The sequence below is a fragment of the Callospermophilus lateralis genome, chromosome 11 (genome assembly GCF_048772815.1).
Source record: "Callospermophilus lateralis isolate mCalLat2 chromosome 11, mCalLat2.hap1, whole genome shotgun sequence".
NCBI lineage: Eukaryota > Metazoa > Chordata > Mammalia > Rodentia > Sciuridae > Callospermophilus > Callospermophilus lateralis.
This window is the reverse complement of record NC_135315.1, coordinates 49,720,346-49,746,879: the sequence shown is the minus strand read 5'-3', so window position 1 is coordinate 49,746,879 and position 26,534 is coordinate 49,720,346. Positions and strand designations below refer to the sequence as shown.

General features: G+C 34.2%; 1 protein-coding gene and 1 pseudogene across 3 annotated transcripts; one reads left to right on the top strand and one right to left on the bottom strand.

Moving 5' to 3' along the window:
- Window positions 1–390: 390 nt before the first annotated feature.
- On the top strand, window positions 391–482 carry LOC143642352 (U6 spliceosomal RNA; annotated as a pseudogene).
- A 1,031-nt stretch (window positions 483–1,513) lies between these two features.
- On the bottom strand, window positions 1,514–26,534 carry LOC143386991 (spermatogenesis-associated protein 22). Of its 3 annotated transcripts, none has more exons than XM_077110596.1 (8): window positions 26,492–26,534; window positions 24,622–24,750; window positions 21,485–21,539; window positions 21,268–21,363; window positions 17,493–17,838; window positions 15,214–15,340; window positions 4,610–4,707; window positions 1,514–1,705 (listed from the first exon to the last, which is right to left on the bottom strand). In XM_077110596.1, the coding sequence occupies exons 1-8, from the start codon at window positions 26,532–26,534 to the stop codon at window positions 1,514–1,516; spliced, it is 1,086 nt and encodes a 361-aa protein (XP_076966711.1). The 3 variants fall into 3 exon arrangements, with proteins under 3 accessions (XP_076966711.1, XP_076966712.1, XP_076966713.1); XM_077110597.1 differs by having other exon boundaries at window positions 24,670–24,750; XM_077110598.1 differs by lacking the exon at window positions 24,622–24,750.

Here is a 26,534-nt window from a genome sequence, read left to right as displayed (position 1 = left end):
ATAACATTTCTGCTTTTTAAAAAAAAAAATTGGGGGGAGGGGCATTAACAGGCTATGAAAGAAAGTAAAAATCTATAATCTTTAAACCAACAAAGCCCCAAACTGTGGTGGTGGGAAGCAAAAATTCTGTGAGTATGTTATTTGGCTTAATAATGAAAGACATCCTGTTATCATCCCTTTGATTCCCAGAACTGTGAATCATGTCTATGGGAAAAACAGCACCATATGTGGGTTTCTGGTTCAAAGTACATGTCATAATCTATAATAAGAGACTACAGTGACTTTTTTGGTACTCTTAATTTTTGTTATTCTGTTTAGTACTTTGTTCCAAGCAAACTTGAAAAAATATTTGACATAGAGTAGATTCTCATAAATATTTGAAGTAGTGCTTTAAATTCAAATGTACTAAAATCCAAATGATAAAGAGAAGATGAGCATAGCCTCTGCACCAAGAAAAAATGCATGAAGCATTCCATATCTTTTTCTTAAGAGACAAACATGTCATTAACATATAAAAACAGGTTTATGTTTTAAGGAAGAAAAAGAAGCATTTCAAGAAAAATGAGAAATTATATCCCATCTGTTTCAAATGTATGATTGTCAAGATCATTGTACCATCATGTGTAACTAATTAAAACAAATTTTAAAAAGAAGCATTTAAGAATGAGAAATGGCAGGCAGGTTAGTACAGCTGAAGATTGTAACTAGTGGGAAAGAACTCAAATACCTAGCACTAGAGTTAGTACCTTGTTACTTGTTGTTAAAACATTTTAGGAGATATCACTAGTCCATACCTCTTCACCTATCTACTATCCTATAGACCTATCGACTGCAATAGCCTGTCCAAAAGGCAGAAAGAAGGTTGGGAAAGAAGAAAGGAAAGTGATATAAGATACAGAATAGAAGGAAAGAATGATATGAAATAAATTGATATCAAGGAAAAGGAATACAGGATGTGTTTCTTGGTATCTCTGTTGAACTGTGATTGAAGCTATGTAAGGTTAGTTGCCTCCAGAGAAATAATTTTATAATTTAAAACTATATTAAGCAAGCATCTTTTAAATCCTTGATTTAACTTTTTCCTCGAATTTTATATACCAGAAGAATAAAATGCTGTTCTTGAAATTTTAAAAAAAAAATGAACTAATTAAATGAACCACATAAACCAGCAGTTCCAGAAAATGTTAAATAATAGTACTTAAGAAGAATGGTACTGATAGTCACAATGTCTTCAATGATCCCCCTTCAGTGAGACACTGGCTTTTGGGCTGCCTCAGATATGTTATTATCTCATGTTGAGAAAGTATCCATCTATTTCTATTATAGTGGGCATTTTTATCTAAAATGATCACTGAATTTTAGTAAATACATCCCATCTTTCAAAAACTATTTCCACATTTTTAAAAGGATTTAAATATTTTAATTCAAGAAGTAAAACACAGAAACACAGTAAGTCCATAACTATATAAACAATAAATTAAACAATATCAGAAAATGCTTTAATTTATACTATCTAAATTTCATTCATTACTTTAGTATAGTAACTCATCTCAGCATCTACAATTTTAACAAATGTCTGGAAAGTTTTTTGTTCAGAAACTGATGCTGGTCTGACAGAAACACATTTGAAAATGTTCTTTTTCTGGTCATAGTTTCCAATACACCTATGAACTCGGCCTCTAATCAGTCTTGGAAGTTCACGATCCTGTTTTTCAAAACATAAATATTTTTTAAAACTTGTTACTTCATCTAAATTTTAATTTTTTAACAAATAATGTAACAACTAGAAAGAATCACCCCAAATATTATACTTTCCTCACCTGAGTCAGGGCCCCACTGCTGACAAAGTCTATGACAGTCATATATGGATGCCCTATCACAGAGTAAAGACACGAACTTGGATAGGGCTTCTTACAAGATAGCAAGATGCTGCTTATTAAATAACTTAATAATTCTTAATGTAATGGCACATAAATTATCCACTCTTCTGTCAGACTGTCAAGAGTTCCACTTTCAGTACATGGCAGAAAAGGTGGTTCATATCAACTAACTACCAGCTGAGAAGCAGAATAGCTGGACTAAAAAAAAAATGTTTGAAATCCCCTGCATAGGCATCAGACATATCAAAGCAGTGAGGAGTTATATAAACCTCATCTGGACAGCATGAAAGTTCAAGATGAAGTCTGATTTTGGGATGCATTCTCCCTTAAGATATCTGCCATTACAGAAAGGTAATTTAGAATCTAAAAACTGAACAGAGATTTTAACGGTCTTAGAGCTGGGAAAACAAAAACTGGGGTCTGATGATCCCAAGTAAAGAGATTCTAGCAATCACTCCCACCCCACCCTAGGTTTAGGGTTGGAACCAAAAAAAGCTACACATTTAAGGGAACTAGTTAATCAGAATAAAAGACCAGAAATCTCCACACCCCCTCAATCATGAATAAAACTAAAGCATTCAGAAACTTCTTTCACTAAAAGGTTATGACTTAAAACAGAGGAAAAGACTTGATGATTTTTAAAATGGACTACAATAAAATGAACAATTTCCCTCCAGTAAAGCCACCATTAAAAGTGAAAAAGCAAACCATGGAGTATGAGAAAAATATTTGAAGTAAATATTAACAAAAAGTTTGTGCCTAGAACAGCTTTTCAAAAAAATCCCATAAATTAATAAGAAAAAGACCACTAATTCAATTGGAGAAAAGCAAGAGACCTATCAAACTTTACAAAAGAAGTTATCTAAATGGCCAATAAACATATGAAATCGTGCCCAGCAACACTGGTCACCAGGCAGAGAAATGAAGTAACATTTATCTTGCTCAGAAAGGCTACAATAAAAACGACAATTCTAAATGTCGATAAAAATGCAGAGAGAGGTTGGAGATATAGCTCAGTTGGTATAGTGTTGCCTTGTTCAATCCCCAGCACCACACACAAAAAAATAGAATGCAAAAAAACCATGACTCTCCTACAATCCTTGATGGTGTATGAACTGATACAATCCTTGGAAAATCCTTTGGCAATAACCACCATATTAGCTCTATAATGTGGCAATTTTACTTCTACAGATACACCAAACAGAAATACATGCATATGCACAAGAAATATATACAAAAAAGTTCATATTCATTATGCTTATTATTCATAACAGCAAAAAAACTCTTTAACTAGCCCAAACGCCCATCAACAATAAAATAAAATTCCAAATTGTGGAATATTTGCATAACCAAATACGTAGCAACATAAATGAATGAACTATAGCTACATTCAATAATATAGATGAATCCTACAAACATTGTGTTGAGTGATAACAACCATACATTCTTCAAAAGATATACCATATGATACTATTTATGGGAAGAGGTTCAATGGGGCTTCTTAACTTGGGAAGTGTTCACTTTGATGCTTCATAGCACTATACAGTTAGAAATAGTGTACTTTTCTGTATATATTATAGTTCAATAACAGGGATTTTAAAAATACTTACACTGGAAAAAACAAACATCGAAGATATTAAAATAATTAACATGACAATTACTATTTCTTGATCACCTACTGTGAGTCAGGCACTGTGCATTTGTTTTATCATTTCATCTCCACAATAACTTTTCAAAGCAGGAATTTTCATCTCCCCATTTGCAGATATTTTTTTAATATTTATTTTTTAGTTATCAGCGGACACAGTATCTTTGTTTGTATGTGGTGCTGAGGATCGAACCCGGGCCGCACGCATTCCAGGCAAGCACGCTACCGCTTGAGCCATATCCCCAGCCCCATTTGCAGATATTTAAAAACCTGAAGCTCAAATAGTTTGAGCAGCTTACTTATGTCATAAGGCTTGTAAATACTGAAGTATACTAAACATTAGAATCCAAGTGTGATTTCAGAATTGAGGCCAATTTCAGAATTAAAATCAATACCTTTCATAAAACATGTAGGTCTTAAAAGGTCTCCAGCCTCCTTTGGGATCTCTAGATTTTGTTACCTAGCCTTTGCTTATATCCCAAGCCACTCCTGCTTTAACTTCAGAATCCCATACCCATAACCCCTTCACTTACTAATTTCTCACTGTGGTAATTATATATTACTTGTAGCTCCCTGAACAAGTCAGACTTTCTCTTAGCTTCATGTCTTGCCATATGTTGCCCCCTCACCTTAAAATGAATCTTCCCCACCTATTGCCCTACCAACACTTGGGCTTATTTGGTTCTTATGGGTTCTTAAATATCTAAGATAATACAGGTGATGATCTCTTTGAACATCCTTCTCTGATCTGGCCCTCTCTTCTTATCTACGTCTGTAGCACCCTTCTTATACCTCTATCATATATGATACATTTATGTATTTGTCTTTCTATTTGAAATTAGAAATTCTTTAAGAGAAGGAGCCAATTATAACTTGTATTTCACATTATATCTTTTGCACCCAATGCAGTGCCTGACACCTAGGAAGCTCTCCTAAGTAAATAATTTTAATATCTGAACTATAAGCAAACAAAATGTTTAAAGTACTAAACAAATGGAATTTCTAATTCAATGAAATCACAGCCTGCATTTTTTGTTTTGTTGGCATGTTCTTTGCAAAGAATGCTTTAAAAAATACTCACGATTTCATAAAATACACAAGGCAGAGTATTTTTCCCATCTCTCATAAGAAAGTTCTTTGAATAATAAGGGCCAGGTGTAACAGCCGAATCGAGGACAGCTAACCACATTGAAATAAGGGGGAAAATCAACATTAGAATTGCAAATAAATAAAATAAAATGTAACAAAAAGTTATGTTTAAATAACTCCCACATCAACCTCTTAAAGTTCTATTTACAGTAATAAAAAAGACATTTTTAAAAGGAATGATATTTCTGAAACAATTTTATGGAAAAGAAAAAATTTGAGCCCTTTCTTATTTAGAAACAGATTATATGTCAAGTTCGTACAATTGACAATGGTGGGCCATCTGAAAATTTTTCCATAGACTGTGTTCTCTATAGAGGTAAATCCCCAAACCAGTCTACTGTATTGTTTTTGTTTGTTTGTTTTTGTTTTTTTAAGAGAGAGTGAGAGAGGGAGAGAGAGAGAGAGAATTTTAATATTTATTTTTTAGTTATCGGCGGATACAACATCTTTGTTTTGTATGTGGTGTTGAGGATCGAACCCGGGCTGCATGCATACCAGGCGAGCGCGCTACCGCTTGAGCCACATCCCCAGCCCCAAGTCTACTGTATTGTAATAATAAGTACATTATTATAATAAGCAAGACAGCTTAATGGAAAAACACTAAATTATAATCAGAAGTCATGCATTCCAGTCCAAGTTCTTCAACTTACTAATATTTTGTAACTTCAAGAAAATTGGTTTTTAAATTTATTTTTTTTTAAGAGAGAGAGTGAGAGAGAGAGAGGGAGAGAGAGAGAGAATTTTAATATTTATTTATTTATTTAGTTCTCAGCGGACACAACACCTTTGTTTGTATGTGGTGCTGAGGATCGAACCCGGGCTGCATGCATACCAGGCGAGCGCGCTACCGCTTGAGCCACATCCCCAGCCCTTAAATTTATTTTTAATGTATTATTTAGGGTATACAACAAGATACATACATATACGGTACTGAAAATGTGAAATAATTAGCACAGATAAGCAAATTAACATATCCATCACCTTCCATAGTTACCTTTTTTCATGTCGAAAGAGCACCTAAGATCTATTCTCTTCAATTTTTCAACATACAATACATTAACTATATTCCTCCATGAATACACTGAAAATCTTACCCTTTTACCTATGTCTCCCCATTTCCTTCCCCTTGAGCAAACTGTTCAACCTCTTTACAAAGCTATTTCTTTACCTGTAAAATACAAATACTAATCCATGCTTATCTTCAGAAATTGTTATCAAATTACATTGTTTATTCCTTCAGTAACCATCTACTAAGTAATAGTAGTAGGCATTTGATGTTTTGAGGTTCACTTACATTTATCCTAATAAGATCCAGATTTTCCTTTAGGAAACCTCTATTGGAAACCACATCTATTCCATTTTTAGATGTGGGTGAGCTTTGTCCCCATCCACAGATCCAGGGGTGACCTGTGACTTAAGCCAAAGCATATTCCATTCCCCAGATACACAGATCAGGGTTTCAGTGATGGGTATGTTACCATTCAAAAATAATGATACCCAAAAGTCCATTAGTTTATTTCTTGGAAAGAGCAACCAAAAGAAATTCATCTAAAAATGTGACAATGTGATGTAAATCTCTAACAGGTCAGGCAAGGTCGTGTTCCTTTTGAAAGCTTCTAGACACTGCATTCTTTGAATTATGACTCTTTCCTCCAACTCAAAGCTGGCAGGATAATATCTTCCAATCTTTCCCTGACTCTGACCTTCCTGCTTCCCTTGTAACTATGTCAGGCCCACCAAGATTTCCAAGATAATCCTCCCACTTTGAGATCCTTATTTTAACCATATCATCCAAGTCCCTCATCCACATAAGGTAATATTCATAGGCTTTGGGAATTCGGACACAGACATCTGAGGTGCTAACAGTCTGTCTTCCATAGATATTATTTAATCTGCAATTGTCATTACTATTATTAAAACTGCAATTCTTTGAATATATTTCAGGGAGCAACAGAAATAAGACTTTTATTCCAGAGGGAAAGAACTACCCAAGATAGAAGTTAAAACAATGAAGAAACACCATACCTAAATCTCAAAAACAATACTGGCTGAAAATGCAAGCTTTGTATTTCTATAATATATAAACCAAAAATAAGCTTATGTAATCAAATGTATACTATAAAATGATAAAAATCATGGGCATAAAAGATACTACAGTAGCTCTCTCTAGAGAGGCAAATATACAGGGGCATCAAATATACCTATGACATGGTCATATGGATATTTATTATATTCTCTTTACGTTTCCATATGTTTTGATTATTTTGTAATTTAAATAAATACTATTATTAAATTTAAATAATGGAAATAAATATGTTTTGAATCTCAAATCTTACTTGTTTATCTCTTCATTCTAGGTAAAATCAAGTTCCAGAAACATTCAACAAAACTCACCTACTTTTAAATGCTAATTTAGAAAACAGATTAGTTATAGGGTGGTTATTCTTATCAGTAAAGTATTCTTAATGTTCTTTCAGAGTATTTCAAATATGATTTAATTTATATTTGGATGAGCTTTGCTCCAAATGCTAGATTTAGAATAAGGAGATTCAGATTCTAGATTCTTTTTTTAATTTATTTTTTATTTTTTATTATTAGTTGTTCAAAACATTACAAAGCTCTGACACATCATATTTCATACATTTGATTCACACGGATTATGAACTCCCATTTTTACCCCGTATACTAATTGCAGATTCACATTGGTTACATATAAACTTTTTTACATACTAGTGTATGTTGTATTCTGCTGCCTTTCCTATCCTCTACTATCCCCCCTCCCCTCCAATCCCCTCCCCTCACCTCCCCTCCCATCTTCTCTGTTTTTTTCCCTTTTCCCTTTTCCCCTCACTTCCTCTTATATGTAATTTTGTATAACAAAGAGAGTCTCCTTCCTTTACCATGCAATTTCCCTTCTCTCTCCCTTACCCTCCCCCCTCTCGTCCCTGTTTAATGGTGATCTTCTTCTCATGCTCTTCCTCCCTGCTCTGTTCTTAGTTGCTCTCCTTATATCAAAGATGACATTTGGCATTTGTTTTTTAGGGATTGGCTAGCTTCACTTAGCATAATCTGCTCTAATGCCAACCATTTCCCTGAAAATGCCATGATTTTGTCATTTTTTAGTGCTGAGTAGTACTCCATTGTGTATAAATGCCACATTTTTTTTTTATCCATTCATCTATTGAAGGGCATCTAGGTTGGTTCCACAGTCTAGCTATTGTGAATTGTGCTGCTATGAACATCGTTGTAGCAGTATCCTTATAGTACGCTCTTTTAAGGTCTTTAGGGAATAGTCTAAGAAGGGGAATAGCTGGGTCAAATGGTGGTTCCATTCCCAGCTTTCCCAGGAATCTCCATACTGCTTTCCAAACTGGCCGCACCAATTTGCAGTCCCACCAGCAATGTACAAATGTACCCTTTTCCCCACATCCTTGCCAGCACTTGTTGTGGTTTCACTTCATAATGGCTGCTAATCTTACTGGAGTGAGATGGTATCTTAGGGTGGTTTTGATTTGCATTTCTCTGACTGTTAGAGATGGTGAGCATTTTTTCATGTACTTGTTGATTGATTGTATGTCCTCCTCTGAGAAGTGTCTGTTCAGGTCCCTGGCCCATTTGTTGATTGGGTTATTTGTTTTCTTATTGCTTAATTTTTTGAGTTCTTTGTATACTCTGGATATTAGGGCTCTATCTGAAGTGTGAGGAGTAAAAATTTGTTCCCAGGATGTAGGCTCCCTATTTACCTCTCTTATTGTTTCTCTTGCTGAGAAAAAACTTTTTAGTTTAAATAAGTCCCATTTGTTGATTCTTGTTATAACTCTCGTGCTATGGGTGTCCTATTAAGGAATTTGGAGCCCGACCCCACAATATGTAGATTGGAGCCAACTTTTTCTTCTATCAGACACAGAGTCTCTGACTTGATATCAAGCTCCTTGATCCATTTTGAGTTAACTTTTGTGCATGGCAAGAGAAGGGGATTCAGTTTCATTTTGTTGCATATGGATTTCCAGTTTTCCCAGCACCATTTGTTAAAGATGCTATCCTTCCTCCATTGCATGCTTTTAGCCCCTTTATCAAATATAAGATAGTTGTAACTGTGTGGATTGGTCTCTGTGTCCTCTATTCTATACCATTGGTCCGCCCGCCTGTTTTAGTACCAGTACCATGCTGTTTTTGTTACTATTGCTCTGTAGTACAGTTAATCTGGTATCGCTATACCGCCTGATTCACACTTCCTGCTTAGAATTGCTTTTACTATTCTGGGTCTTTTATTTTTCCATATGAATTTCATAATTGCTTTATCTGTTTCTACAAGAAATGCCGTTGGGATTTTGATCGGCATTGCATTAAACCTATAGAGAACTTTTGGTAATATCGCCATTTTGATAATGTTAGTTCTGCCTATCCATGAACAGGGTATATTTTCCATCTTCTAAAATCTTCTATTTCTCTCTTTAGGGTTCTGTAGTTTTCATTGTATAAATCTTTCACCTCTTTTGTTGAGTTGATTCCCAAGAATTTTTTTTTGAGGATATTGTGAATGGGGTGTTTTTCCTCATTTCCATTTCAGAAGTTTTGTCGCTGATATACAGGAATGTCTTTGATTTATGCGTGTTGATTTTATATCCTGCCACTTTGCTGAATTCATTTATTAGCTCTAGTAGTTTCTTTGTAGACCCTTTTGGGTCTGCTAGGTATAGGATCATGTTGTCCGCAAATAGTGATAATTTAAGTTCTTCTTTTCCTATCTTTATGCCTTTAATTTCTTTTGTCTGTCTAATTGCACTGGCCAGTATTTCGAGAACTATATTGAATAGAAGTGGTTAGAGAGGGCATCCCTGTCTTGTTCCAGATTTTAGAGGGAATGCCTTCAATTTTTCTCCATTCAGAATGATGCTAGCCTGAGGCTTAGCATAGATAGCTTTTACAATGTTGAGGTAAGTTCCTGTTATCCCTAGTTTTTCTAGTGTTTTGAACATAAAGGGATGCTGTACTTTGTCGAATGCTTTTTCTGCATCTATTGAGATGATCATATGGTTCTTATCTTTAAGTCTATTGATTTCCATATATTGAACCATCCTTGCATCCCAGGGATGAATCCTACTTGATCATGGGGCACAAATTTTTTGATGTGTTTTTGTATACGATTAGCCAGAATTTTATTGAGGATTTTTGCATCTAGATTCATTAGAGAAATTGGTCTGTAGTTTTCTTTCTTTGAGGTGTCTTTGTATGGTTTCAGAATCAGGGTGATGTTGGCCTCATAGAATGAATTTGGAAGAGCTCCCTCTTTTTCTATTTCCTGAAATAACTTGAAAAGTATTGGTATTAATTCTTCTTTTTAAAGGTTTTGTAAAACTCCACTGTATACCCATCCGGTCCTGGACTTTTCTTGGTTGGAAGTCTTTTGATGGCTTCTTCTATTTCATCCATTGATATTGGTCTGTTCAAATTGTGTGTATCCTCCTGACTCAGTCTGGGCAAATCATATGATTTAAGAAATTTATCAATGTCTTCACTATCTTCTATTTTATTAAAATATAGGGTTTCAAAATAATTTCTAATTGTCTTCTATTTCTGTAGCATCTGTTGTGATATTGCCTTTTTCATCCCATATGTTAGTAATTTGAGTTCTCTCTCTTCTTCTCTTCGTTAGCATGGCTAAGGGTCTGTCGATCTTATTTATTTTTTCAAAAAACCAACTTTTAGTTTCGTCAATTTTTTCAATAGCTTCTTTTGTTTCAATTTCATTGACTGCTCTGATTTTAATTATTTCTTACCTTCTGCTACATTTGCTGTTGTTTTGCTCTTCCTTTTCTAGGGCTTTGAGATGAAGTGTGAGCTCATTTATTTGTTGTTTTTTTCTTTTTTTTTTTTTTTTTTTTTTTGAGGAATGACCTCCAGGCAATGAATTTCCCTCTTAAAACTGCTTTCATTGTGTCCCATAGATTCCAATATGTTGTGTCTGTATTTTCATTTATCTCTAAGAATTTTTTGATTTCCTCTTTATGTCTTCTGTAACCCATTGATCATTCAGTAACATATTTTTCATTTTCCATGTGATGTAGGATTTTTCCTTCCTTCTTTTATCATTGATTTCCAGTTTCATTCCATTATGATCAGATAAAATGCATGGAATTATCTCCACTCCTTTATATTTACTGAGGGTTGCCCTATGGCATAATATATGGTCTATTTTTGAAAAGGATCCATGTGCTACTGAGAAAAAAGTATATCCACTTGATGATGGTTGATATATTCTATATATGTCGGTTAAGTCTAGGTTATTGATTGTGTTATTGAGTTCTATAGTTTTTTTATTCAACTTTTGTTTGGAGGTTCTGTCCAATGGTGAGAGAGGTGTGTTGAAGTCACCCATAATTATTGTGTTGTGGTCTTTTTGATTCTTGAACTTGAGGAGAGTTTGTTTAATGAACACCACAGCACCATTATTTGGTGCATAAATATTGATAATTGTTGTGTCTTGTTCGTGAATGGTTCCTTTTAACAGTATATAATGTCCTTCCTTATCCCTTTTGATTAACTTAGTCTTGAAGTTGATTTTACTCAATATGAGGATGGCCACCCCTGCTTGCTTATGAGGACCATGTACATGGTATGTTTTTTCCCAACCTTTCACCTTCAGCCTCTGTATGTCTTTTCCAATCAGATGTGTCTCCTGGAGGCAGCATATTGTTGGATTTGTTTTTTTAATCCATGTTACCAGCCTATGTCGCTTTATTGGTAAGTTTAAGCCATTAACGTTTAGAGTTATTATTGATATATGGTTTGTACTTCCAGCCATGTTTGATTATTTATCTTTTTTTTCAATTTGGTTTGTTTCTCCATGATTAGCTTTTTCCCTGCCCTCTCGCTTTACTTAGGTATTTCCCACTGTTGGTTTTGGTTATTGTTTTTCATTTCTTCCTCGTGTAGTGTTTTGCTCAAGATGCTTTGCAATGCTGGTTTTCTGGCTGCAAATTCTTTTAACTTATGTTTATCAGGAAAGATTTTTATTTCGTTGTTATACCTTAAACTTAATTTTGCTGGATACAAAATTCTTCGTTGGCATCCATTGTCTTTCAGTGTCTGAAATACGTTGTTCCAGGATCTTCTCGCTTTCAGCGTCTGTGATGAAAAATCCGTTCTTAACCTTACTGGTTTACCCCTGAATGTAATCTGCCTCCTTTCTCTTGTAGCTTTTAATATTTTCCCTTTGTTCTGTATATTGGATATCTTCATAACAATGTGTCTTGGTGTTGGTCTACTGTGATTTTGTATGCTCGGTGTCCTGTATGCATCTACAATTTGTACATCCATTTCCTTTTTTATATCTGGAAAGTTTTCCATAATTATTTCATTCAACAGATTTCTCATTCCTTGGTTTGAACCTCTATACCTTCCTCTATCCTGATGACACTTTTAAGTTTGGTTTTTTTGTTATCCCATATCTCTTGGATGTTTTTCTCGTGGTTTTTTACCAGCCTTTCTGAGTTGGCTAGACTCTTTTCAAGATGATATATTTTGTCTTCATTATCTGATGTTCTGGCTTCTACTTGCTGCACTCTGTTAGTGATACTCATTTAAATGAGTTTTTAATTTGGTTTATAGTTTCCTGCATTTCTAGGATTATTGTTTGATTTTTTCATAATCTCTATTTCCTGATAAAGATGCTTATTTGCTTCTTTTATCTGTTTATGTAATTATTTTCAATGTGTTCTTTCATTGTTTGAATTTGCTGTCTCATGTCCTCTTTAAGATTCCATTCCATCTGTCTAAGGTATTCCTTGAGTTCTTAATTTGACCATTTTTCTGATGCCTCTAGGTCCTCCTGTATATTTAGGCTGTCCTGCATTGTTTGTACTCCTTTTCTTCACTGCTTTTTCATGCTGCTCATGTTACTTCTTATTCTGTTTGACTGCTGAGTTACTGTTTACTCCTATAAATTTATTTGGTTTTGTGTATCTCTGGGGTCTCTCTTTTGTGATGGGAGACTATGACTAGAGATGATGAGTTTTGTTGCACTTTAAAGCAGATTCTTCGTTTCTTAAACTGTGTACGGATTCTGATGGCATATAGCGGTCTGCGATTTGGTCTTGGGACTTATATTTAGGTTAAATGATGTGATGGTATTGAGGTTGTTATCTCTTGGCAACCTTGGAAGGTTGCTCTACTGACGAGGGATATTAACAGGAGAATGGTCTGGAGTATTTGGGGGTAGCTAGGGACTTGGTAGCACTATATAACGCCTCGGAACATTTACCTATATTTATTTAGTAAATTACACATAAACAGCGTCGTGATGCTTAGGAGGAAAGGTATTAGAAGGGGAGAGAAGAAGTCACTAAAGAGAATGAGAGTAAACAGGTAGAATTCAAGGAAAGGGGAATAATGAAATTGAAAAGAAATGAAAAGACAAAAGAAAAAATAGAAAATAAAAAAAGAAAAAATTTATAAAAATAATTAAAAAAGAAAAATTAAAAAATAAAAAATATTAAAAATAAATAAATAAATACAAAGAAAAAACAAATAATAATTTAAAAAAATTTAAAAATGCAGTCTTAGAGTTCGATTAACTTCTCTTCCAGCAGGTGGAGCTGTGCCCACCGGGCCAAGCTTCTCCTCTCTATATGCAGGAACCAATCACTGTGAAGCAGCTCCTCCTCCCCGACTGGGCGGGTCTCCAATCCTGAGTGCCTAGGGCCTTTTCTTGTGTCTAGTCACTTCCCCACTTTTCCTCCAGCCAGGCCCCGCTCACAGGTAACGCTCACCACAATACTGACTACACGCCAGGTCTGCTGCTCCCGAGAGCCCTATTTTCTTGAACGACTGGGCACACTCTCCCTGCTTGCCATTCCCTCAGACCCTAAGGTTGTGGAGCGTGGGGCTGAGAACCTCCGGTAGCCACACCCCGGGTAGCTGGTGCAAGAGACCTCAGTTGTCAGCGCTGGTGGGAGGGGTAGCCGGGGGTCCCGCGTCACGGGTCCCGCGCCGATCCTGATTCCCTCGGTCTGACTATCGCGTTCACAGGAGAGCTGGGAGGGGCCCTTGAGGTTTCCCTGTTGTGTGGAGAGGGAGGGCTAGGGGGTTACACACCTGCCGCCTCCGGTTTCAATGAAGTTATCTCCTCCGCTGCATTCTGGTGACATCAGTTCTCTGCCATGGTGATATCCCATGCAAATGGCAACAGTTCATTCCCTTTGCTGGGTGTCCGATGCAACGTGTGGGTCCTGACCGGCTCTCCCAAGCCCCGTCTCAATCCTGTGGCCACTGCCTATGAAGGCTCGGTTGGTATTAACCTCCGCAGGTTCAGGAGTAACCGACAAGTTGATTCAGCGGGAGCGTTTAGCGCTGAGTCACAGCGGTTTGTCTGCGAGACGCAGGCAAACGGGAGCCTGAATTCAGCCACTCCGGGCTCGGTGTGTGTTCTGAGTGGTGCAAACTATTCGCCCCAGATCCACGTCAACTCAGCATTGCCTAGTGATCCTGAGCAAACAGCATTTAGACGGTTTAAGACTCCCTATGCCCACGCAGCTGAAGAAGTCAGAGACTTGATCTCTCCGCGCCCGCCGCCATGTTGGATCGATTCTTTTTTTTTTATTTGTTTTTATTCTAATTTGTTATATATGATAGCAGAGGCATTACAATTCATATTACACATATACAACACAATTTATCGTATCTCTAGTTGTAAATAAAGCATATTCACACCATTCGTGTCTTCATACATGTATTTAGGATAATGATATCCATCTCATTCCACCATCTTTTTTACTCCCATGCCCCCGCCCTTACCCTTCCACCCCACTTTGCCCTATCTAGAGTTCGTCAAATCCTCCCATATCCCCTCCCCAACCCCACTATGAATCAGCCTCCTTATATCAGAGAAAACATTCAGCATTTGGTTTTTTGGATTGGCTAACTTCACTTAGCATTATATTCTCCAAGGCCATCCATTTACCTGCAAACGCCATGATATTATTCTCTTTTATTTCTCAGTAATGTTCCATTGTGTGTGTGTGTGTGTGTGTGTATGTATATATATATATATATATATATATATATATATATATATACACCAAATTTTCTTTATATACTCATCTACTGAGGGGCATCTAGGTTGGTTCCACAGTTTAGCTATTGTGAATTGTGCTGCTATAAACATTGATGTGGCTGTGCTCCATTAGTATGCTGTTTTTGATTCTAGATTAATTTCTGCTGCTAACTAGCTTCATAATTTTAATCAAGTCTATTTTAATTATTTGCCCAATTTCCTCATATAACTCGAGAGGATAGATTACCTGCAAATGTCTTTTCAATTATAACACTATAAATCAGAAGAATACTGCCACAAATAACCAAATACTTAACTCATACAAATCAATGACACACCCAGCCAAGAACTTAAAGAATTCTAATAAAACATATTTTCCTTTCACAAAATTTTTTTCTTCAAGATCCCTTAGAAATTCCTATCAATATTAAAAACTTGTCCAGATAGTATGACCTGACATATTTTTAAAGTATTATACTTACCCAACACCTCAAAAAGAAGTACAGTTTTCTGTGCATGTTCACACCAATACTTCATGCTTTCAATAACTGCAGAAATAATTCTTAGAGAATTATTTTTTTCCTTAAACTGTAACTGACATGAGGTTTCCTTTTGAAAAATAAAAACATTACATTAGAAAAATCTTTCTATTTCTCTTCATCATACTTTTACCTTCTACGTATATAAGTAAATATGTAAAAAAGAACTACTAAAAGTTTCAGTACAATTACTTCCCCAAATTAAAACCATCATTAGTATCATATAGGAGGATAAACCAGGATGCACTCAGAGGCAATCAAGAAGAGAATCAATTATACAGCACTCATCCACTCATTCATTTGTTCATTCATTCAATAAACATCATGTGCCACATCCTGTGATAGACCTGTGAGTAAAACACTTTTTCCAATGTGCTCACACACAAGGAGGTGAATCAGACACATTCACTGATTCACTTCAAAAGTGTTTACTGGGCACCTACTGTGTGCCAAACATAGCTTCTAAGGAAGCAATAATGAACAAAACTAACAAGATATAAGCCTCCACATATTTTATAATTTAAATGGGGATTCATACAATAAATAAATACATAACAGAACATTAAGAATTGATATATTCTATGCATTTTTAAAAAACAAGATAAAAGGACATAAAGAGAGATTATTATTTTTAGTGGGTGGTGAAGTGGGGCAGAGAGAATAGCAAGTGTAAAGACCCTAAGGTAGAAATTTTTTTAGCATTTTTACAGATCAAACTAAGAATACAATGTAAGATACTAATTTTCAAGGGTGGGGACAATTTTGTCAGGATGAGTTTTGTAAGAATGATGGGATTCTTTTTTTAAAAAATACAATTATTTTGACCCTTTTCTTCCTCCTAACAACAATTCTAATAAAACTACAGTTGAAGATGAATGTCATAGGGAGCCACTGTTACTAAGGTGATTATGTCATATCATTTATGTACAAGGAATCATAAAGTTGAGAATCACTATAAAACGTGCTATATTGGTCTCATGCTATACTGGTCTCCAGAGAGTCTCTTTTCTTTCGAAAAGCAGAATTTATCCTGATGACTTACTGAAAAGACTTTTTACAGACATATGGACAAAACAAACTTAAGCACCCAAAGATTAACAATAGTATGAAATTATTACCACTCCCAGGCTGAAAGAACAAGGAAAGAAATAAAATTATCCAATCCATGAAAGACAGACTCCTGAAAAGACTATGTTATGTAAGGACACAGCCATTTCCATCAGTACGACATTTAAGTAGGGAGAAAAATGGGAAAACACAACCTCTCCACCCACCCTTTGATGTCCTCCCAATGACTCCCATTGGGCAATCTTTAGCAAAAGCCAGCAGATAAGGAATCCCAGGATGAGGTACTATATAGATGATTCAGCCTTCTAAGGTACAGAGAAGAAGAGATAAAGAATCCAATGGGCCAGGGGAGTGAGAAAGGGAAGAATAACCAGCACACATACTATAGAGAAGACATTTATAAAAATAAGTAGAATACTGTGCATAAAGAGAATACAAAGCTGAGGTACAGATATAGAGAATACAAACCAAAGCAGGGATTAATTAGAATGCATGCCATGTTTGTTTGGAGAACTGTGCAGAGTTTGCAATGACTAGTACATTGAAGAATTAGTGGAATGTGAAATACTGAGGTTGGAAAAGGAGAATAGATCCAGATGATAAAACAAAAATCAGCAAACAATGGCCTGTACTCCAAATCTAATCTTTGATGTTTCTTTACACTTATTCTGGAACAATGACACACCCATTCACTTAAATACTGTCTATGGCTGCTCCAGAGTTGAGTAACATAGTTGTATAATTGCAACAGAGATAGTGTGGCCCATGAAGCCAAAAATACTTATTATTTGGCCCTTTACAGAAAAATGTTTCTGCTCTCTGTTGGGGAAAAATATGTAAGAATGATAAACAGAGTTGGATAATTTCTGAAAGCAAAGAATAAATTGTTATTCTAATAATCAGTAAGCAGTGAAACACAGAATCCACTAGGAAACTCTGAAGCACTTATGAAAAAGAGCAGTTACCTGCTAAGAAAATATTTTACAAACTAATATTCATCCCTCCAATGGAACTGGATATTTATGCTAATCAAGTAACATATACTAGGGGATTGATTTCAAATATTCTTACCTCTATAACTTTCCAAATAGCTATTTATTTCACATTTTAAAAATATAAATAAGTCATTCATTCATTAATATTTAAATGTTTACCTTCAGAGTGTTGTCTTCTGGAATATCATCCAACATTTTTTTCTTAAATTGATTCTGTTGAAAATTGGGCTTAAATGTCTGTAATGCACTGTTTTTGTCTGGGGCTTTAATTGTAGAGCCAGAAACTTTTGACGAACACATTTGTCTGAGTACCTCAGTTTCTCTGTGATGAGATAAATTAGGAGTTTCAGATACCCTTAATTGTTTCTGTGGTATCTGAGCTCCCAAATTCACTGGAAAAGAATTTTTTCCATCATTTGTCACTAGTTTTGTTGTTTTACATTGAAGTCTAAAGTCATTTTTATCCCAAGTTTTCAAGCTGGTATTTTTGTTGTCATCTCTGTAGATATAATAGGAAAAAAGAAAAAGAAGGGAAAAAAGGAAAAACATTTATTTCTTTATACTTTAAAAGACAATCATAAAAATTTTATTTATATGGCAATTCCTGGTTTACAAATTACTTTGTAACTAACTAGTTTGAAATTCCAAACACATCATTGCAACAACTCTACAATAAATTACCTCTCTTTCCCGATGAGGACAAAGAACCTTAGTGAGGAAATAGTGTACCCAAGAGAAACCTACACCATATATTTTTAAACTATGCCAGCCTTTAAGTGACAGTGGTTGTCTCCAAGTAGAAAGATTTTGCTTATTAATTCTTTATACAATTATTTTTAAATTACTACAAAGTAAATTTTTAAAGTTAAACCATGTTTAAATCACAAGCAAAATGAATATACACAGGGTAGATAGCTCTAATTAGATATTTTGTGCTTTTACTGTGTATCTAAAAAGCCATACTAATCAATCTGTTATAGTATTTACTAACTACATTAATCTAAATGGAGTTGTAGCAGTTGATCAGAACTTGTTGTTAATGAGGCTAAAATCAGAAGGGTGTTTTCTAAATATTAAAGTTCCAAAGGAAAAAGCTAGTGCAAGTCACAAGTTCTTAATTCTGAATAATTTTCCTGGAAATATCACAATCAATACAACCCATCTCTTGTTTAAGAAAATAATCCAAAAAAAGGTCTAGATTTGCTAGTGATAGGAACAAATCTAGGTTTTCTGGAACCCGAAGCTTGAATAATTTGGAAAGTATAGTTAAATAAATTAAGTACAAAATTAAATGTGAACAAGATGGAATAAAAAAAATCACAATTAAAAAATTTAAGTTATACCATAAACATTATAATATCCAAGAAAAATATGACTATGATTATTATTAATTAACTGCCTGACACTCAAGACTTTTTTCCAACACTGATAACCTCCTTTTCCTATGACAACAATTTTGTTACTTTATTTCAGTAGAGAGTACAGAAATACAATTTTGTCTTTCCTCTCTCATGGCTATTCAAATTATTTTTATTATTTATAGTCTAGAAAGATTTCTTTTAGCTTCACAACTATTTAATAGTACATCTAACATTAGCAACATTTTTACTCATTAAGATATTACTGGCCTGGGAACTATCCCTGAGAAAACTATTCACCTTTGCAGTTGGCCCACACAGAGATCATGTCTCAAAAGTCAATCCAACTCAGCCATGTCCTCAACACCCCAACCAGACCATAAAGTCCAAGTTGCAGGGGCTTCTAAGCAGGGAAGTAGCAGCATCTCCCCTTAATCATTCTTGTTGAAGAAAATATAGGTCCAGATAGTCAACAAAGTCCCAAACAGCAAGCTCTTGCTGAATCCATATGGATGTGAAAGTAGGGCTGGCCACCCACTAGCCAGGGCCTGTAGCCCCAGATGTATCATCAGAATATAGTGGATGACCCTAAGGCTGAGATGCCACTTTATAAGGCTGAATTTGCTGCCTTCTTCTCTGGCCCATAGATGGGGATATGACTTTGAAGGGGACAATATAATTAAGGTCTTGATGTGTAAGCATCATTAGTTTTATGGTAAATTCCTCAGATAATGAAAACTGTCACACTTTTTTGTCATTTAATTCTTTAATTGGGCCATTATAATTATACATAATAGTGGGATATACTTTGTGGCATATTATACATGCACATAACATAATTCCCCAGTATCTCTATTTTCCTCCCTCCTCCCTCCCCCTGATCCCCTTTCTCTACTCTACTGATCTCCTTTTTAATTTCATGAGCTCCTTCTACCTTTTATTTTTCTTTTCCTTTTTTCTCTCTAGTTTATACATGAGAGAAAACATGACCCTTTGACTTTCTGAGCATGATTTATTTTGATTAACATAATGCTCCCAAGTTCCATCCATTTTCCTGTAAATTATATCATTTCATTCTTCTTTATGGCTGAGTAAAACTCCAGTGTGTACAAAACCCACATTTTCTTTTTCCATTCTTCTGGTGACAGATACCTAAGCTAGTTCCCATAACTTGGCTATTGTGAATTACACTGCTATGAACATGTGTATGCATGTATCACTGCAGGTATGCTGACTCTAGTTTTTTCGATAAATACTGAGGAATGGTGGAGTTGGGTAATATGGTAGTTTCTTTTTTAATATTTATTTTTTAGTTGTAGTTTTACACAATACCTTTACTTTATTTATTTATTTCTATGTGGTGCTGAGGATCAAACCCAGGGCCCCACACTTGCCAGGCGAGTGCTCTACCGCTGAGCCAAAACCCCAGTCCATATAGTAGTTTCATTCCCAGTCTTTTGAGGAAACTCCATACTGATTTCCATGGTGATTGTACTAATTTACAATCCCACCAACAGAGTTCCTTTTTCACCATATCCTTGCCAACATTTATTATTATTTGTGTTTTTTGATGATTGCTAATCTAAATAAACCTCCTACACTTTGAATAACCTACTGAACTATACTCAATCACTCACAATTCAGAGTAGCAAGAAAATAAAAGCTCCTTAAACTATCATAAAACATCATGAAAATCAATCAAAAATTCATGTGTATTATTTTAACATTTCCTAAAATTTATACTGTAAATTTTATAATACATACTGTTCTAACATTCTCTAAAAGAATGTGTGTAACATATTTAAAAATTATGAAAATCCTACAAATTGTTGGACATAATTATTGGAGAAGTGAGACTAGAAACCTTAGAGAAGTTAGAACTTAGGTTCAAAGCCAAAATCATTAAAGAGAATGGAAGCTAGTGGAGTAGAGAAGCACACTGATACAAAAATAAAAGACAACATGCTAGTTTTAATAGAAAGAAACTAAAATTCTCTTCTCCCTTCACCAAATGCCTGTAAACATGGGAACATCTGGTTCACAAGTATTTATTAAGCTTAGGTTAAATTACCAGCAATTGCCAAGGAACTGAAAGATCTCGACAGGTTATATATTACAAGAAATGCTAGAGTTCTTCAAGTTGAAACAGAAAGATGCTAAAAAGCAATACGAGATTACACATATGAAACTCACTGGCAAAGGTAAATATGTATAGAAAAACAGAGAACAGTCAGCCATCTGTACTCATAGATCTCCACATCTACAGATTCAACCAACCACAGCTCAAAAATATTTGGAAAAAAAAATATCTGTACTAAACAAATACAGACTTTTTCCTTGTCATTATTTCTTAAACAATATAGTATGACAACTATTTACACAGAATTAATATTATATTAGTTTTGTATATAATCTAGAGATAATTTAAAAGTACAATGAGAATGTCCATAGTTACTAACATAGAAATCTCCTAAATGCAATTCTATCTAAAAAAGGAGGAAAAGTTAAAGGAGGGGGGAAAGAGGAGGAGAGAGAAAAGACCAAAAGAATAGAAGACAAATTTTAAGTAGACTCACCTCCAACCACTTTGGCTTCTTGCAGTATTTGACTGAATTGATTTAGGAACAGAATCTTGACTTCTCAGGGGATGAGAAACTGAAGGTGGTATTTGGCTTTCAAGGAAATATGTCTTGTTAAATGTAAATAATTTGTTTTCAAATCAATAAATATAAAACACACACAGAAAAATGGCATCAGTCATACATTTTTTAGCTTATATTTTTCTCGACATACCTTGTGTTCATTGTTAAAGGAGCCCACTCTTGATTCATAGCCTCCCAGGCCCAATCTCAAAAGAATAAGAACACAAACAAAAGTTATTCAAAATAACTAATTCATATTTATTTAACTTTGGAAATGTAAAAACTTTAAGAGAAAGGAAATCTTTTCAATAGCACTTTATTGTTGAATTTGCCAATAGCCTTCCTTATTGATTTTCATAGATATCTTTCCTCCCCTTTGTACTGTAAGCAAAAATAATAAATTCTAATATAGAATCTTATACTTTGTAGCATAAAAATTCTAATGTTGTTTCTTATACTCTATAACATAAATGCAGTCTATCCCAATTTTTTATTCCACCCCACAGCAAGAAATACATCATCATAATCCATAACAGACACATATATAATGTGTGTTAAGAGAGATGAACAGAGGCAAACAAAAAGAGGATAAGAGAATATAACAAAATTTCACCATCAAATATTATCCTTATTATGTATGCCACACACTGATCTTATCTATTATACTCTAGTCTCTTTCTTTTTTTACAGATTGGTTATATCCCAGCCCAACTCTTGAGTCAAGAAAAAAATTTGGAAAACACTGATGTAGTCCTTTTCCTTATCCAGTGTAAGCTCTTATTATATCTGTGACAAATAGTAATCTCAATCAGAGCTTGAAGAGTTCAGAATTGAGTAAAATGAACATTTCCTTATGAAGTAGTTCATACTTATTAGTTTTCAAGGTCAACATTCATGCTACTCAGAAAAAAATTTAAGTGGTGGTGAACTTTTTTTATTTTTTCCATATTTTTATTGGTACATTATAGTTGTACATAATGGTGGGATTTATTGTTACATATTCATAAATACATACAATGTAACAACATAATTTGGCTACTATCAATCCCCAGTACTTCCCCTTTCCCATTCTTCCTCCTCCTCCATGGTCCCTTTCCTCTTCTCTACTGATTTCCCTTTAATTTTCATGAGATTCCACGCCCCCTACATACAAATACCCCACACATTTATTTTCCTTTTTTCTCTCTAGCTTCCATATGAGAAAAGACAGATGACCCTTGACATACTGAGTCGGGTTTATTTGGCTTAAAATAATGTTCTGAAGTTCCTCTATTTCCCTACAAATGGCATAACTTCATTTTTATTTTATGGCTGAATAAAACTCCATTATATATTGTATATATGTGTGTGTATATATATATATATATATACATATACATACACACACACACACACACACACACACATACATACATACACACACACGACATTTTCTTAATCCATTCATCCACTGATGAACACCTAGGAGGGTTCCATAATTTGACTATTGTGAATTGTGCTGCTATAAACATGGTTATAAGTGTTTCACTACAGTATAGTAACTGTAATTCTTAAGGAAAAATACTAAGAAACTAGCTCAGTTATATGGTGGTTCCATTCCTAGTCTTTAGAGGAAAAGTAGAAAATTTTTTAAATGATAGAGGATGACTATATAAATGCTGACTTGTGCCTACCCATGTGAATTTCTAATTTTCTATACATAAAAATGGGAATATAAGAAACTTTATACCTCGAATTCCTCTAACATGAAAGAAAAAATCATTTTAGAGCTGCATTAAGGTCTATAGGAAAATAATAAAATAAATTAACAATACAATTATACATATATATAATATATGATACATATATATACATTGTATATAGTATAATACTAGTAATATAATATGTATTTTATACATATTAGTATATATAATATAATTCTGTACAATATGTATATATGTATTATATATTATATATGATATATTGTATTATATATACTTGTATATATAACACATATATTTATGTATATAACATATATACTTGTATGTTACATATACAAGTATATAATATATATATATATTATATATTCAATACAAGTATATATATATACACACAAGTATATAAAGATCTTTTAAAATTCTAGTTGCATAATATTCTATTAATAATTTTTAGTATCTACCAAGTTTAAATGTATACAGCCATCTTGCATCAAATATACTTTAAAATGTCTGCCTTTCCAAGCCTTCATCCAGTGGGAAGTACAAAGTTAGCAAACATATCTCCCAGCACTCACCACCATAGCTAACTGGTTCAGAAGCTAAGCCAGGATTTTAGTGGTCTTGCTTAAATGATAAAATGAACCAAAGCCTCCCTGCCTCCAGGACTTAATTAAGAGATACAGAAGACAGTCAACCAATTACCTCTAAAAGCTAGAACTAAATGATTATGTAAACTCCTAGCAATGGCATCTTAGTTCATGGTTCATGTGCTAGTTGAAGCTATAAGAAAACAAACTGGATAGGATTGCCTTAGTCCATTTAGGTTGCTAAAACAAAATACCTTTTACTGGGTATTTTAGAAATAATAGAAACTTACTTTTGAACAGTTATGGAGGTTGGGACGACCCATATCAAAACACCAATAGATTAGGTATCTGATAGATGGTACCTCTTACATGATAGAATAAATAAAAAGCTCCTTCAGAAATATGCACAGTGTGTGTCCCGAATCCCATGCATGAGGGCAGAACCTTCATGACTTAATCACTTTCTACAGACCCCCATCCTTTAATACTACTATCACATTGTTGATTAAATTTCAATATATGAATTTTCACACCATAGCAGAAGTAAAGAACCAGCAAATAAGAAAGGCAAAAACAAAAGAAATCAGAACCAAGCACCAAAAATTCCTGGGCTTCTACCCTTCCTAAAGTCTAATTTTTTTTCCCATATTTTCCCCTGTGTTCCATGCATACTTATCCCTGTTTCTGAGGCAACTTGAGTTTCTCCAAATGTACAGATCACAAAAATCTATATCTGTTTGAAAAAGGAAAAAAAAATATTTGCAATGTAGTTTACTACTTCATTAGAACAAATCTAAGATACTCCATTTAAATGCTAAGCAACCCTTGTAGAGAGAGACTCACACTCCTGTACCATAATGATAAAGAAAAGCCAAGATATTTCTGCATTTGGATAGTAAAAGAAGAAAAAAAATATTTCTACTCTCATTATAAAGAAAACGTGCAATTTTCTACAATCCCAGTTCTTGTTTCCTGAAATATTTCACCCTTACTCCTTTTCTTACCTGTTGGTATTGGAGGGAAATCATAACTGTCAGAAGCAGTACTGATACCTGGATCATTTTTAAGTGGATTAGATGTTAATGGCTGTCTATTCCTCTTCTTCTGATTGAACAATGGTACAGGCAAACAGCCTACATTGAATATACCAATAAATTAGTATATAACAGAAAATAAATTACTACATAATCAGATCTACTTATAGAATAATTACTTATAATGCACAATTTTAATGTCTACTTCCATATGTTAATATACTTAATATAGGCATATTTCTATGCCCTTGAATTGGTTTTTACATTTTTTTTAAATCCTAAATAGCTTCATTTATCTCTCTAAAAAGAACTTTTTTGTTCAATCTTAACATTGCTTTAACTCCTCCTGTTTGGAACTTATTCCCATTTCTTCTCTCATCCCACTTTCTGTTTTCCTTATTTCTCTCATGTGCTTACCTATTACCCTATCAACTATAGAAAATCCATGGTGTACAACAGAGGTCACTGAACCATGCTTTTCAAAACCCCAATCACTGTTTGGATAATACCAGCACATCTTTTAGGGTATGGTTCTCAAGTTTATTTTGACTTAGATTTAAACTAGAATTCCACTTAACCTCAAGTACTAAGACCATAAACCCATTATTATAAAATTTTATTTCAACAGATTTGGTCTGGAACCCAAAGTCTGCACCCCCAGTGTCTGTAATGATATTTTTATATGTAATTTTGAGAATGCCTTAGAGAGAGACACTATCAAATCCAAAAAAGAAAGAAAAAAAACTAACTCTACTTCCTAAGGTAGCAGAACTAGGATCTGAAGTCAGGCCAAAAGTCACAATATATACATTTTAAATCTTATAAGGAAACGCAGAGGAAAAGAAGTCCAAAAAGTTTGCCTATCACTTCCAAGAAAGTATCTGGAAGAATCCAGATAGGACCCAAGCTTCCTAAATCTTAGTTCAGATCTCTGGCCACTATACCATCATCTAGCTGTCTGCCATCACTACACTACAGAATACTGACTCTAAAACTGTCTAATGAAATACTAAATTATGTGAACTCTTCAGTGAGACTACCTAGGTAATAATTATGTATTTGGATTACAACTTCAAAGTATAAACATGGGCAATTTCCTTCAACTCTTTGTGCCAATATGACACAAACTGAGATGGAGAATAACATGATGATTAAGATGTGAGCTCTAGAGCCACATTCCTATTACATCCTGGTTCTAACATTTAATAGATTTCTTGTTTAACCATTTTGTGTCTTGGTTTCTTATAGGAAAAACAGGGACAATAATAATAACCTATTTTAAAGAGTTGGTGGAGGAATTAAATGAATTAATATGAATAATTAAATGTATAAAAATGTTCACCATAAATAATAGTTATTATTATCTTCATTGTGCATCATATTCATTCATATTATCTTCATTGTGCATCATATTGATTCTTTGACCTGGTTCTCACCATTTTTATCCTGTCCTTATATTACCTAATAAGTTAGGAAAATAGAAATGATAGCTCTTAGGAAACATATGTATTTCTGGAAATATTTTTAACAAATCAGTCACAAATATAACTAAAAATAGATCTATGTATTTGTTTTTATCTTAAAAGCAAAGAACAACTCAAGCACATAGGATCTGCAGAAAAACACCAGAGTGAATCTAAGCTTTTATTTTACTCCCACCTCTGTCACTAAATACTTTTAGTTGAGTAAGTTTTACTTTACCTCTTTGGACCTAAAAAGAAGCAAGACTCAATGTTTCATCTTTCTTAAAGTTCCTTCCAAAATGTTTCACCTACAAACTACACAAGCTCTAAATAGCATATACAAAATAAATAAGCTTCAAAAATAAAGTTTTCAATACCTGCTGTACTTCGAGTTGAATTTTCATTTAAGTTTCTCTTCAT

What these genes read in the sequence shown, in the direction of transcription:
- LOC143386991 (XM_077110596.1), bottom strand. Translation starts at nt 26,534, where the DNA reads ATGAAGAGAAACTTAAATGAAAATTCAACTCGAAGTACAGCAG. An exon ending in CCTTTAACAATGAACACAAG is followed by an intron (nt 21,364 to 21,484) that starts GTATGTCGAGAA and finishes TTTCCTTGAAAG; the next exon opens with CCAAATACCACCTTCAGTTT. An exon ending in CTTGTGTATTTTATGAAATC is followed by an intron (nt 1,706 to 4,609) that starts GTGAGTATTTTT and finishes TTTGAAAAACAG; the next exon opens with GATCGTGAACTTCCAAGACT.